The sequence below is a fragment of the Centroberyx gerrardi genome, chromosome 12, assembly GCF_048128805.1.
Source record: "Centroberyx gerrardi isolate f3 chromosome 12, fCenGer3.hap1.cur.20231027, whole genome shotgun sequence".
NCBI lineage: Eukaryota > Metazoa > Chordata > Actinopteri > Beryciformes > Berycidae > Centroberyx > Centroberyx gerrardi.
This window is the reverse complement of record NC_136008.1, coordinates 3,103,686-3,116,246: the sequence shown is the minus strand read 5'-3', so window position 1 is coordinate 3,116,246 and position 12,561 is coordinate 3,103,686. Positions and strand designations below refer to the sequence as shown.

Here is a 12,561-nt window from a genome sequence, read left to right as displayed (position 1 = left end):
CGGCCCCAAAGCCAAAAGAGAAGAACTCTCCACAATACTTGGGAACCTGAATCCCTCGATCAAATCAGAAGTAACAAGCCTGGGTGTTATCTCAGATTCTGATCTAAGTTTTAATTCCCATATAAACAAGGTGACCAGAACAGCATTCTTTCATCTTAGAAATATTGCCAAGGTACGGCCTTTCCTGACCCAGAAAGATGCTGAAAAGCTAACTCAGGGGTTTGTTACAAGTAGACTGGACTACTGCAACGCCCTTTTTACCGGCCTCCCTAAAAAGTCTATTGAGAGGCTTCAGCTTATCCAAAACTCTGCAGCTAGGCTTTTAACAGAAACAAGGAAGCGAGAGCATATCACTCCGGTTTTAGCTGCATTGCACTGGCTCCCAGTGTCCTTTATAATTGATTTTAAAGTTCTTTTACTTGTATACAAAGCTCTTAATGGCTCAGGACCGGCCTACATTACAGAATCCCTGCTGTTCTACATTTCATCAAGAGCCCTCAGGTCTTCTACTGCTGGTTTGTTAGAAGTACAAAACCCCACTCAAAAGAAGATTGGAGATGCAGCCTTTTTTAACTCTGCTCCTAAACTGTGGAACACCCTCCCAAAGAATATTAGAGAGGCTCTGTAAGCATTTTCAAACAACTGCTAAAAACGTATCTTTTCAGCTTAGCTTTTAAATAGCCTTCATTTTTTTTAACTGTTTCTGTTCAGGATCCCAACAGAGCTGACACGGGCAAGTACGAATTTTCATTGGTCTTGTCCGGGTAATGCTTACTTGCACAAGTGAACACTATATGTGGGGGGACAGAGCTTTACCCTGTATGATTCTCATCCATCTGGGGATGGGGAGGTTTTTGACCAAGAGGAGAATCTATGATCCTCGTCTGCCTGAGGCAGTGAGATCCGACATAAATATCAGATCAAGAGTAGAATCAGGAAGGACAGGGGAAAAGAAAATTAAAGAAAAACATATGGGTTCACTCACAATGTGCATCTAAAACTGGGAGTATTTGTTTTGTTCTTTCATCTTTCTATTTTACTTGATTTGATTCTTTTAATGCAATGCATTTTGCTTGTTCTTTTATATGAATTTTATCTTTTTATCTGTCTTTTATCTGCCTTTTATTGACGTAAAGCACTTTGAGCTGCATGTTGTGTATGAAAGGTGCTATACAAATAAAGGTTATTATTATTATTACATTCTATATTAATATATGAATATACGGTAGGCTTGTCACGGTGAGGTGTGGTGAGGACCCAAATGCAGGACAGTGAGGCAGGTAGTGATCAAACCCCCAAGACTGGGTGTTTAATATAACGGGTGCAGGAAACAACAGGTAAACAGAGACGGGAGCACTTAACTGACACGTAACAGGAAATAATGAACCGACAAAGACTGACTGGGGAACAAGACTAATATACACATGGGGAGGTGATTACAAATCAGACACAGCTGGGGCAGACAGGAAACATGGTACACGTAGAACTAAAAGAACTAGACAGGGAAACAATACACAAAGAAATACAAAAACTAGACAATGAAGCAGGGACTGAAAGTCACAACCGTGACAAGGCTGGATGTATCATATTATCACATATATATATACATATTTGCTATAATGTTTATATATTTAGTTACTTATCAATATATATTTTTTTATTTTATTCATATATTATTTCAAATATTATTTCATCCACGGTATATTTTATATTGTTATATTGTATATTTTTACAGATGTATTCAAAGACATTTTAAGTCTGAGAATGTAGAGAACCATTTGACAAAGCTGTAATAATTTCCTATTGTATTATTATTATTTTTTTTATTATATTTTATTATCTTAATATAGTATAGATTTATATACAATCGTGTACAGATTTTACTGACTGGAAAGAAAACAGGATTTTCAGACCTCTAGTACCATCTAGTTGTCGTGGCCGAGTGGTTAAGGCGATGGACTAGAAATCCATTGGGGTCTCCCCGCGCAGGTTCGAATCCTGCCGACAACGAATCACCTTTTCCTCTTTTAACGGTTACAGTCCGCATTTATCCTCACAACACCCGATAAGAAAAATATTTAGCAGAATTGTTTATCCGTGTTTTGTTTTTCTATCTCTGCCTCGCTTCCTGTTCTTTTACCAAACACCTTGCGCTGCACCGCTGTCAAGCGCAACAGAATTTAAAATGTTTTACTTCCGCTATCACTTTTCAAAATAAAGGCCTTATTGATGAAGATGACATTTTATTGATCCCCGTGTGAGGTAAACTACGTGGTGCTCGAACAGCCAGAGTCATGCTGCCTAAAAAGAATGTCAATATAGTAAACCAAAAAAGCTAGGCACGACACTTGCTCAGTAGAAAAATAAACTCTATTTATTACATTAAAAACATGACACTTCGGCCATGATGGCCTTCATCAGATCAATCAATCATCTGATTGAAATCGGCCTAATCTAATAATCCCAGCATCACAGGGACATACAGCGATCAATCAATCAATCAATCATCTGATTGATCAGATGATTGATTGCGCCTAGCGTTTTTTGGTTTACTTCATTGATCCCTGTGGAAAGGGTTGTTGCAGCAAAAAGTCATAGGACCCAATAGAATAAAAGACAAGTAGAGTGTAAGGAAAAAGCAATATATATGCATATATATATATATATATATATATATATATATATATATATGTAAGCAATACATTAGAATGTACTGTGCATAACATGCAAATGTGCATTGATTTCACATTCACAGCGGTCTGCAGAGGGTCATATATATAAAGTGTTGTGGCTTGCAGACTACCACAGAAAATAAATTATACCCTTATCAAATTACAGAATTTGCCTTCCGGGTATGTGCATTACCAGCTGTCCCATGAAACAATGCATAGGACAGCTGGACGTACCTAAGGTTCTAAGGTCTCTGGTTTGCCTTCTGTGTTTACATCGTGGTATTATTTTTTTAGCCTTAAATTTAAGGCACTCTTTTATCAGGAAATACAATGCACCCTAATATAACATAATGTAACATAACATAACATATGTTTTTGCATCTAATTTTACAACTATATTTTAGTATTTTGATAGTTGTTCGGAGTGTCACAATACTTATTCTGTCCTTTCAAAAGCGACAATATTTACGCTTTTATTTTGGAGGCAAACTCGCTTAATTTTCCTTTATCTCGGGATAACCCTGGCTAACTTGACACCGCTCTAGCGCTAGCTTCTCGAGCACTTCTGTTACTTAGCAACGAACGCGTTGAGCGTGCTGGTGCTAGCTGCCAACAGCGCTAAGTGTTAGCTAGCTGACCCGAAGCTAGCAGGACAGGGTTTAATATGGAAGACGACCTGGACGAACTGCTCGATGAAGTTGAAAAAAAGTTTTGTCGCAACGTTTCCATGCCATCTTCAGCTCACACGGGCTCGAGCACGGCTGGAAAAAGCGGGAAGGAACACGAAGGAGAGAGAAAACACAGGTCCATAATGCTACTTCGGCTAGCTAACAGATGACTTACTATGCTAACGTTAGTAGTGTAACGTTAGCTGTATAGCGTCTCTTCTGACGTTTGGACACTACTTAAGCTGCCTTAGACATGTTAACCATCGTTAGACATGTTAACCATGTCTAACGAGTTATAGTCCTGGCCTTCAATGACTTGGTGAATGTTACAAGCTCACTTAGAGGAAAATCAGCAGGCCAATGAAGATAGCTTTTGATTGTGTAGTAAGTTATGTCCATTATAAAAAGGCGAAAAACCTGAATTGACGTCTTTCTCTTCTAACTCAGTGCCACCAAACCTGAACAGCACATAAGCAGCGACACCGAGGATATTGACGCCCTTCTAGAAGAATTATTAGAGGAAGACTACAGTGATTCCCATCAGCCAACGGTGAACATGTCTACCTGAACTGCAGTTTATTTGTATGTTGTGTCATGGGAAACTCAGTTGGCAAGTGGGACAGAATAGTATGGATAATATACTGGGCTATTGACAGAGACTGTACTGTGAAAATTACTACTGGTCATGGGCACATTGTTGGCAAAACTGTCTGTCTACACTGCCTCAAAAGCGTGCTTAGTTAATTGTCACTCGAAATGTACGTGGGGTTTGATGTAGGAATGTTTCTACCAGGTTGTGACAGTATGTTATCTGTTCCTCTACCTGCATTTCCAGACTGAGCAGCTTCCAAAAGGTCTAAAGGCGGAGAAGAGGCCTCCGGCTCAGTCAGGAGGCAGGAAGTAAGTCCATCAGTTCATACTGAATTAAAACACAGTGGAAGGGAACAGTGACTACAGGGTATAAACAGAGGGAGAGAAAGCGCTCAGCCAGTCCAAAATCTTTTTCTTGTAGGAAAAGACACAAAAAACTGCTTTGTGATGAGGAGTGATGATTTCAAAGTAAAGTTATTTGCATTATTCAGACATTATTCAGCTGGATTTGACTGCCATTTGACTGTGTTCATACAGATGCAGTAGTTTTGGACACAAAGACCTTAAATTTGTTTTGCTTCTTTTACATTTGAACACCAACAGCACTGACATTTGGAAAAGGTCTGTTGAATAGGTTAACATGTATTATTGTTTGTTGTGGATGCAGGTGCTGTCCGGTGTTTCTCGGGGGAAGCTCCGTCACAAACGGTGTAGGAACAGCCGTGTCGAAGAGGTGCTCAATTCATTTCACATTTTAAACCTCTCCCATGTATCACCGCCTGTGTTACTTTTCTCTTTTTCACTGACTAACTGATCTCAGTACTGAAGATTTTTGGAATGAGCGAAAAGTGTAAAATGAACTGTCATGTCAGTAAGCATTAGGAGCTTATTAAAGGAAAACTCCCTACTCAGATCTTCTTACACTGGTAGATCTCATCCATCTGTGATGTTCAATACTTTACAGGAATTATTTAGCGATGAAATTTACTGTTTTGGTGAACCCACTTTCCCTCAACCTGCCTCGTCTACTTCTGCTTCAGTTAGAAGTTTCCTACATTTCCCAGAATGCGTTTGACTAACAATACCACTGGTGTGAGATAGAGGCGACCAATGGTCTCCACCATGCTCTCATTTGTTTACAGTCATTATCAAGGTATCACAATTAATTTAACAATGATAAATTCATGTTTTATGATAATTCAAATAGCACCTTTCAAATTCAATTTTTGCTTTGAAATTTTAAAATACACACACACACACATACTGTAATTAATGATAAGTGACCTAGTGATCTGTGCCAGCAGGTCATGTGACCAACTGAGATGTACGTCCTGTGACTTCCGGGTGCTGCTGTTTGATGACTATGAGTGGGACTCTTCCTGTGATTACCTGTTCCTGAGGTGAGCCTCCACTCTGACATCAGAGCTCGCTCCAATACGGTGTTGGTTAGCCATAAAGTCCTGAATGAGATTAAGGTAAGGGTTAGGCATAAACTCTCCAGTGAGGTTAAGATAAGGGTTAAGATAGAGATTAAGTTTACAGTCAACTGTCAAATTATGATGAGTTCTTGCTTCCCAGTTTGGCTGGAAAGCAACAACCATCCAGTTTAAAACGCTCAATGGATTTGGCCTGCTGCGTAAAGAGGAAATTCACAAGGTTCACAAGACAAGTTTTTATTTAGTCTCCATCCTTGTTGCTCAGCCTCATTGCTGTGGTGTTTCTGCACTGCTCTTCCCACAGATCACCTGTCGATCAAACTGTGGGCGGAGCTTGGATTTTCTCTTGATGCAGTTTGAGTTTCTTTTCTTTGTCTGTTCAGCGATGGTGGCTATCACTGCTCATGCTAACTACCCAGTTCTTCTTCTGCTGTTTATTCCAAACAAACCGGAAACGTAAAACGCATCACTTCCTGTGCGGCAGAGGATTTTTCCCAGGAAAGAGCTACCAGACACCGGCTGTTTAGAACAGACAATGGAAAAGCTTCCATAAACTGGATATAGGATTAATCACTATTATAACAATCGAAGGGAGAATAATATAATAATAGTTTGAAACTTTATTGCTCCCTGTAGGGAGAAGTGAAAATGATCCTTAGTGTTTAGTTTTGGATGATGTTTTTTGATTGGGTCAGAAGGTGGCAGTGTTGAGCCATGAATCCAGACTTCCTGCCACTCTCCTCATCTTCACTTCATCCTTTTATTCCTCTGCCAAACCCAAAGCTCCTGTAAAACACCACATCTAAAACAAGGGGACAAGTGTAGAAAGACAGAATTTGGACACCATGGATTTTCAGGACCCTTGGGCTCATGATGAATCCTGTCCAAACCGTATTGAGTCATTTCAAACACAAGAAAGCCTATTCTCACTGACGTCAGTAGGCTTTCTTTTCCTTATTCCTGAAAAACATACCTCTTTGCAGATGTGTGATTTGTACCCAGTAATTTGCAGATTTATATGGCTGGAATAGTGACAAATAGAGACACTGTCATTTTGTACCTCTGAAAACAGCTAAAACACTCAAGTGTTTTCATCACTGTGTGTTGCTCTTTTGACGAATGCACATTGATTTAAACAATAATATAAGAGACTAATGTGACCAGACTACAGATACATAATTCAATAGAGACAGATAGTTACTTTGTCAGTTTGCACTACCAGTTGTGACTGGTCGTCCCTATACATTTTTATAAACATTTATTTATAGGAAAATGATGCAGATTATTACTTCAAGACTAGATGCAAGGGGAGCTCACACTCAAAAATGGAAGAAATAGCAGTGCATGTCTTTTTTGGTATTCATTACTCAGACTGTCCTGGCTGTCAGCTGGGTTACAGATTCGTCTGCTGAAACTTTTCAATTTTCAATTTCAAGATGGCAAATTAAAACACAACATCCTTAATCTTCCAACAGTAACTTTGCAAATGTCAGTTGTTGAAAAATAATTGATTTGTTTAGTTCTTCTGTGCAGTCGCAACAGAAATTCTGATTTATGCGTTACCTCTGTCTTTCACAAACATGGAAATGTGAGAAATTAGATTTTCACAGTTGAATTCCTGGCACCGTGATAAAACCACTTCTGTCTCCAGCGATAACGAGGCGTCAGCAGAAAGTGTTTGGAAACACACAGGTGACTTATAGGCCTTGATCTCATAAACCACAGTGATATTGGATTTCTGATCCCATTTTGTATTCATGTGCGAGGCGGTAGGAGGGAGAAAGATTAATTCCTGGTGACACGGTGTCATTCGTTACAGTAATGCCAACTGACAGGCCAGAGCGAAAACAAAGACACACTTTCATGACGGAGGTGTGTGAAGGCTGGGTGGGAGTTTCCTTGACCTCTGGGACTCGCTTTCATCTGATTAATTCTCTCTGCCTGTTTGTGCACTTCCTACTCCTCTACACTTCCTTTGAAGGAGCTCCTAATGACGTAGACAAACTGTTAGACGTCATGGTAGTTTAGTTTAGTTATGTTTAATTTTATTTATTTGCAGTTATAAAACAGAAGTGAAGTACTTTAAACACATTGATAAAATACATTGATTAAAAAAAGACAGAAGAGAAGGAGAAATGACAAATCTTTGTTGGTGATATAAAAAAAAAAGTATGCAAAGAGATTAGTGCCCGCAGACTCTATTTGAAATGCATAACTTTGAATTTGTTAAGTTCATATTGAATCGTAGAACTCAAACAAGGAATTTCTTGAATAAATTAATTCAGAAATTGAATTTGTAAGGCACAATTTGAAATTGAATGCAATGGCTCGAAATTGAATGCGAATATTATTGAACTTAACTTTTAACTATAACTTTGCTTTCAGTTTTCTCAATTCAAATTCAGTTTTCTCAGTTCAGATTGAGCTCTCCGACACACACACACATCCGGGAAAAAGCACGGGACGAGGTTTCCAGCCTTTTGGTACAAAATTTTCACTGACTTCCTGCCCAAAAGGTAGCTGGTGCCAGTGCAGAAATGAGACAAGGACAAAAACGTCAACTAACAAGTGAAAACTAGCAGTAGTAGCATGACTCTCAATGACAGTCTGCTGGTATTACTCTCTTTCCAGAGTCCACATCTGCTGCCTGAACAGAGTCTAAGTTTTCTGCTTTGGGAACTAACAAGAGAAAGATGCTGGATGATCAGGATTCAGCCCAAGACAGGAAATCTTAATTACATAACGTTTTTCTTGTTCATAATGGATGCAAATATTGTCTGCTGTGTGGGCGCTGGGACTTTGACCCTTGCTGTCCCTCTGCCGCTACTTATTGCTTGTACACACTGCGAGCAAATTCGTTGATAGGTCACGCTTTTCTGACCGATCGTAGGCGGTGCGAGAGGCTCCGACCGCTTCTCTGTAGGGCCTCCTGCAACTACAAAGTTTTGACCAAGAAAAATAAGCTATATATTTATATTGCAAAACATTCTCAAAGTGATTTTGTGTTCTATCATTTTTGTTTTCATAGAACAGCTACTTTTATTCAATATTAGGTCATAGGTCTATAGCAAGCAAGCGCTAGTTAAGTAGCGTTAATAAAAAATAAACAGAGAAAACTCAATACAATTCTTCAGAGCTTACCATCAACCCCAACCATGGATCAGTCTTTCTCCAAGCTTTGTTTTTGAGGCGTTTGTTACTGTAGTCTTTAAAATAAAAGTTGTAGAGAACTGGGAAGCAGCTTCAGACTGGGGTCTCTGGAGTTGCTGCAAGTGTGTTTGCATGTTTACTCCGGCCTGTACCTAAGCTGTATGTCCTTCACTACATGTGTGTTTATACACACAGTTGCTCACCAGCAGCACTGCTGGCCAACCTTCTCACATGATTGGCCGGAAATCAGACAAAATAGAGTTGCAAGGGTCCATTTTCAAAGAGTAATTTGAAAACACCCCGAACACAGCGACAACACTACAGTTACCATAGTACATTATTGACGTCAGTGTTCGGCCCACACAGCCACTTCAGTAGCAGATAAAGAGTCCGCCCAGGTTTCATCTGACCTGTCTAACCAGAGCGCTGCTTTGTTTGCTCCTGTTGTGAGCTGCTGGGTGGGGTCAGTCTGGCGTTCAGCCGTCAGTGGCCGATTTGCCCGTTAAGAATAAATTAAGACATATTAGTCTATACACTTGGAGTGCTGGTCATTTCTTTTTATTTCAGTACTTGACAAATTCCGTCACTCTGACACCAGTTCTATGACAATAGTTCCGATTGGTTAGACTTACTCTCTCATTAATAGGTTATATATTGCCACAGGATGACTGGGAATTTTAACAATAATCTGTAAATTAAACAAATATGTTTTTACTTCTTACTTTCTGTACGGTGCTCACCTACTCAATCCCCCTGTCCAACAGAGACTGTTAAGCTACTCATGTTCCAGCAGGGCCTGGATCTAACATGAGCACAAGGGGTACAGTGTAAAAACAAGTGCTGACGCAAATAGTCAGCTGGGGTGCCACAGAAATGAACCATGAACCATACCCATCATTAATGAGTAGATCTAAGGTTTAAGTGAATTTAAGGAGTAATCAGTAACATTTGTACATAGCACAAAATGCAGACGGGGTTGACACACACACACACACACACACACGCACACACACAGTGTGCTGTGTTTGGCTTGATGACTTGAATTAAAATGCACTTTTTAATGCACAAGCATGGGGCATTTTTATATTTGAAATGATAGCGCAAATCCTCGCAGTCCAAAAACAAACAACACTGCTGAACCATCTTCAGTGAGTAACAGAGAACACTGGCTGCTTCCTACTGGGAATCAATGCACAATTCTCAATAGGAAGCAGCAGCACAAGACAGTCAAATGGGACAAACCCAGCCACCCTGAGGAAGGCTCAAGGAAATGCCAGTTATGTTTAGGCTCTAAATACATTTTAAATCAACTTGAGCATTATCCCTGTCCCTGCGTGTGCTTCCCCATTTGTCTTGCACTAGGCTACATTTTTAAATACTAAAGATAAAATTAATTTAAATTGGCAAACGAAATGGCAAGGGAATTTCCAGTGTTGATGGATTCAGTCCATTGTCAGTCCCTGATGCATTCATCCAATCGCCCGACTTTAGCTGTTGGTAGATCAGAAAACGAAATGTTTGCGTCCACTATTTGATTTGCACTATCATAAACCTTTACTAGATGCGGGCCTTTGTGTTTACTCTCTTGGTGACCAACCCGTCTTTGTCTCTGTGTCTGTCTGTCTCTGTGTGCAGGAACAACATGCCAGACAGTCAGAAGCTGAGGGCCAAGCTGAAGAGGAGGACAGGTTTGCGGGCGTACGCCTGCCAGTGTAGCTGGTACTCAGCCAGAGAGCCGGCCGACCTCAGGGACCAACCACAGCTGAGATGGGTCTGTGGTAAACACCAGGACTCATGATCCACTCCTCACCGCTGGCAGTCCAGGAATTTAAACTTACTCTGCTGTTGAGCTCAATATACGTCATTCTGGATAAGAGGCCTGAAATCTAAATGACGGACTGAAAAGCCTCAGCTATATATCTTTATCTGTCTGTCTATCTATCTATTCACCCACTTGACTTATGCTGCATGCCAGAAATGTCAGAACGTCAGAATTTCCAACTACTGATGTCAGTTCAACATGGCAGCATATACTGTAAACACTACACTGCAATACAACTGACATGTTTATAATGTTCAAAATACACTTAAATTGGATTTTCATGGATTTGCATGACCTTGAATCCATCAAAACCTCCTGTGTGGTAACAGTTTCAACATCTAAATTTGAAATGTAAGGTTGCATTTACAGTTGCTAACGTTGCCAGATATCATTCCCATGACATCAGCTGTTTCATGTGCAACAGGATTTTACGTTGGGCAAAAACAAATCTTGCGGGCGTCCATGTTTTTCCCTGGTTTTTCTGAGCTGGACCACAGGAACGCACCGAGGTCGGACATCCGACCTATCAGCTGGGAATTTCCGACTTCCAATGTTGAGTGGAGGCAGCATTATTCCTGGTTTGAAAGTAGGACTGGGCAATCATTCAAAATGATCATTTATCATCTTTCAGTAGAATCATATTGTGATGAAATAATTAAATCAGATTATCGCAATATGATAATGAGGAGGCGTGGCCCTGCTGTCAGTCAACGCAGCAGAGTGGGTCTCAGATGGAAGAGGGGGTCGTGGCACCTTACAACAGGGAGGTCAAATGTGATTCTGCTGTCTTGGAAAAACACCATTTACAGATCAACGATACAGACTTTCTTTTAGCTGCATTTTCAAACTTTAATGGTCTGCAATCGTCAAAAATGTATCATGAATTAATACAATTAAAATTATTTATTTTCGCTTCTGCAATTTCCTGTTATCTTAACCAGTAGTGGGGAACCCTAGGCACTCCCAGGCATGCTGGGAAATACAGTCGTAACCGGCACCTAACCAGCGGTCAATCTCAAGATTCCTCTTACCCTCACTTGTGAATAAGATATCTGAAGTCCTCCACTTGGGGCAGCTGCTCACTTGGATTGGACAATCCATATTTTTCTGTGAGAGAACCATGGCCTCAGACTTGGTTCACATCACACTCCGCTGCAAACCGCTCCAGTGTGCATCGGAGGTCGGGGCAGCCGATATGATGATCTTAGATCGTAAAAAATGAAAATTTCTCCATAATCTGCCATTACAGAGAAATTGTAAGAATCATGCTACATTCTAACACAATATATTTTGCAATGCATTCATTCATCATAGTTGCGCTGACACCACACTCACATATTGACTGCTTCCAAACTGTTTTCACAATGTCACTGTCTTGCATTGGCCAGGCTGAATCACACTGTCTTACAAACTCTGTAGGTGACTGTTTGAACAAGCTAACTTATTGGCGTAGACTAGAATTTGTTGAATGTTGATAATTTACATAATTACACCAGGGACTGTACAGTGTGACAATATTGTCGCATTTTGCTATTAAAAATTGTGCAAACATAAAAATGTATCCAATCACATGTGTGCAAGAGGTTGTTTTGCCTGGTTCTTCTTCTTGGTGTGCTGAAGGGTGAAGAGCGATGCGGCTGTAGACCTGGACAGGTCCATCTCAGCTGTCACAAGCTGAGGGTGGATCCTCAGGCTTGCATAAGTGTTTAGAAGTTGGTCGATGCCTTTCTTCTCACACTTGATCACAGCGCCACACGCCATACTGAGGGCCATGGCTTCATCTGAAAACCGTCTGTCCAACTCAACCATCATGGTGTCTAGTAGGGCTGAACAATTAATCGAAATTTTATCGAAATCGCAATATGGCCTACTGCAATTTTCAAATCACAGGAGGCGCAATATTTGTTAAAGGCGAAATGTGTATCAAAATACCATTTTAAATTAAATACTGTCGTGCTGCAGAGATGTCCTGCCTACACATCATATTCTACAGACTTAAGAAAACATCTTTGTTTGGTACAGATCCCCGCAAAAATCACACCATAATCATTTTAATACCTTTTTCAATGAAAATGAGAATAATGATGTAAAAATTATCATTCCCTCTAATATCGCAAATCATATCGCAATTGCAATATCAGTCAAAATAATCGCAATTAGATATTTTTTCATAATCGTTCAGCCCTAGTGTCTAGCACAGGGAGATACAGGTGACAGTGGAA

At 40.1% G+C, this 12,561-nt stretch overlaps 1 protein-coding gene and 1 non-coding gene across 2 annotated transcripts; both read left to right on the top strand.

Moving 5' to 3' along the window:
• Positions 1–1,928: 1,928 nt before the first annotated feature.
• trnas-aga (transfer RNA serine (anticodon AGA)) lies at positions 1,929–2,010 on the top strand. Its single transcript has one exon. It is a non-coding gene; the product is annotated as a tRNA-Ser (tRNA).
• Positions 2,011–3,306: 1,296 nt separating this feature from the next.
• On the top strand, positions 3,307–12,024 carry cfap418 (cilia and flagella associated protein 418). Its single transcript, XM_071913975.2, has 6 exons — positions 3,307–3,476; positions 3,788–3,890; positions 4,176–4,240; positions 4,599–4,664; positions 5,236–5,331; positions 10,153–12,024. Exons 1-6 carry the CDS (start codon positions 3,337–3,339, stop codon positions 10,313–10,315), a joined length of 633 nt encoding a protein of 210 aa, XP_071770076.1. The 5' UTR covers positions 3,307–3,336; the 3' UTR covers positions 10,316–12,024.
• Positions 12,025–12,561: the final 537 nt, after the last annotated feature.

What these genes read in the sequence shown, in the direction of transcription:
- cfap418 (XM_071913975.2), top strand. Translation starts at nt 3,337, where the DNA reads ATGGAAGACGACCTGGACGAACTGCTCGATGAAGTTGAAAAAAAGTTT. An exon ending in GAAGGAGAGAGAAAACACAG is followed by an intron (nt 3,477 to 3,787) that starts GTCCATAATGCT and finishes CTTCTAACTCAG; the next exon opens with TGCCACCAAACCTGAACAGC. An exon ending in GTGATTCCCATCAGCCAACG is followed by an intron (nt 3,891 to 4,175) that starts GTGAACATGTCT and finishes CTGCATTTCCAG; the next exon opens with ACTGAGCAGCTTCCAAAAGG.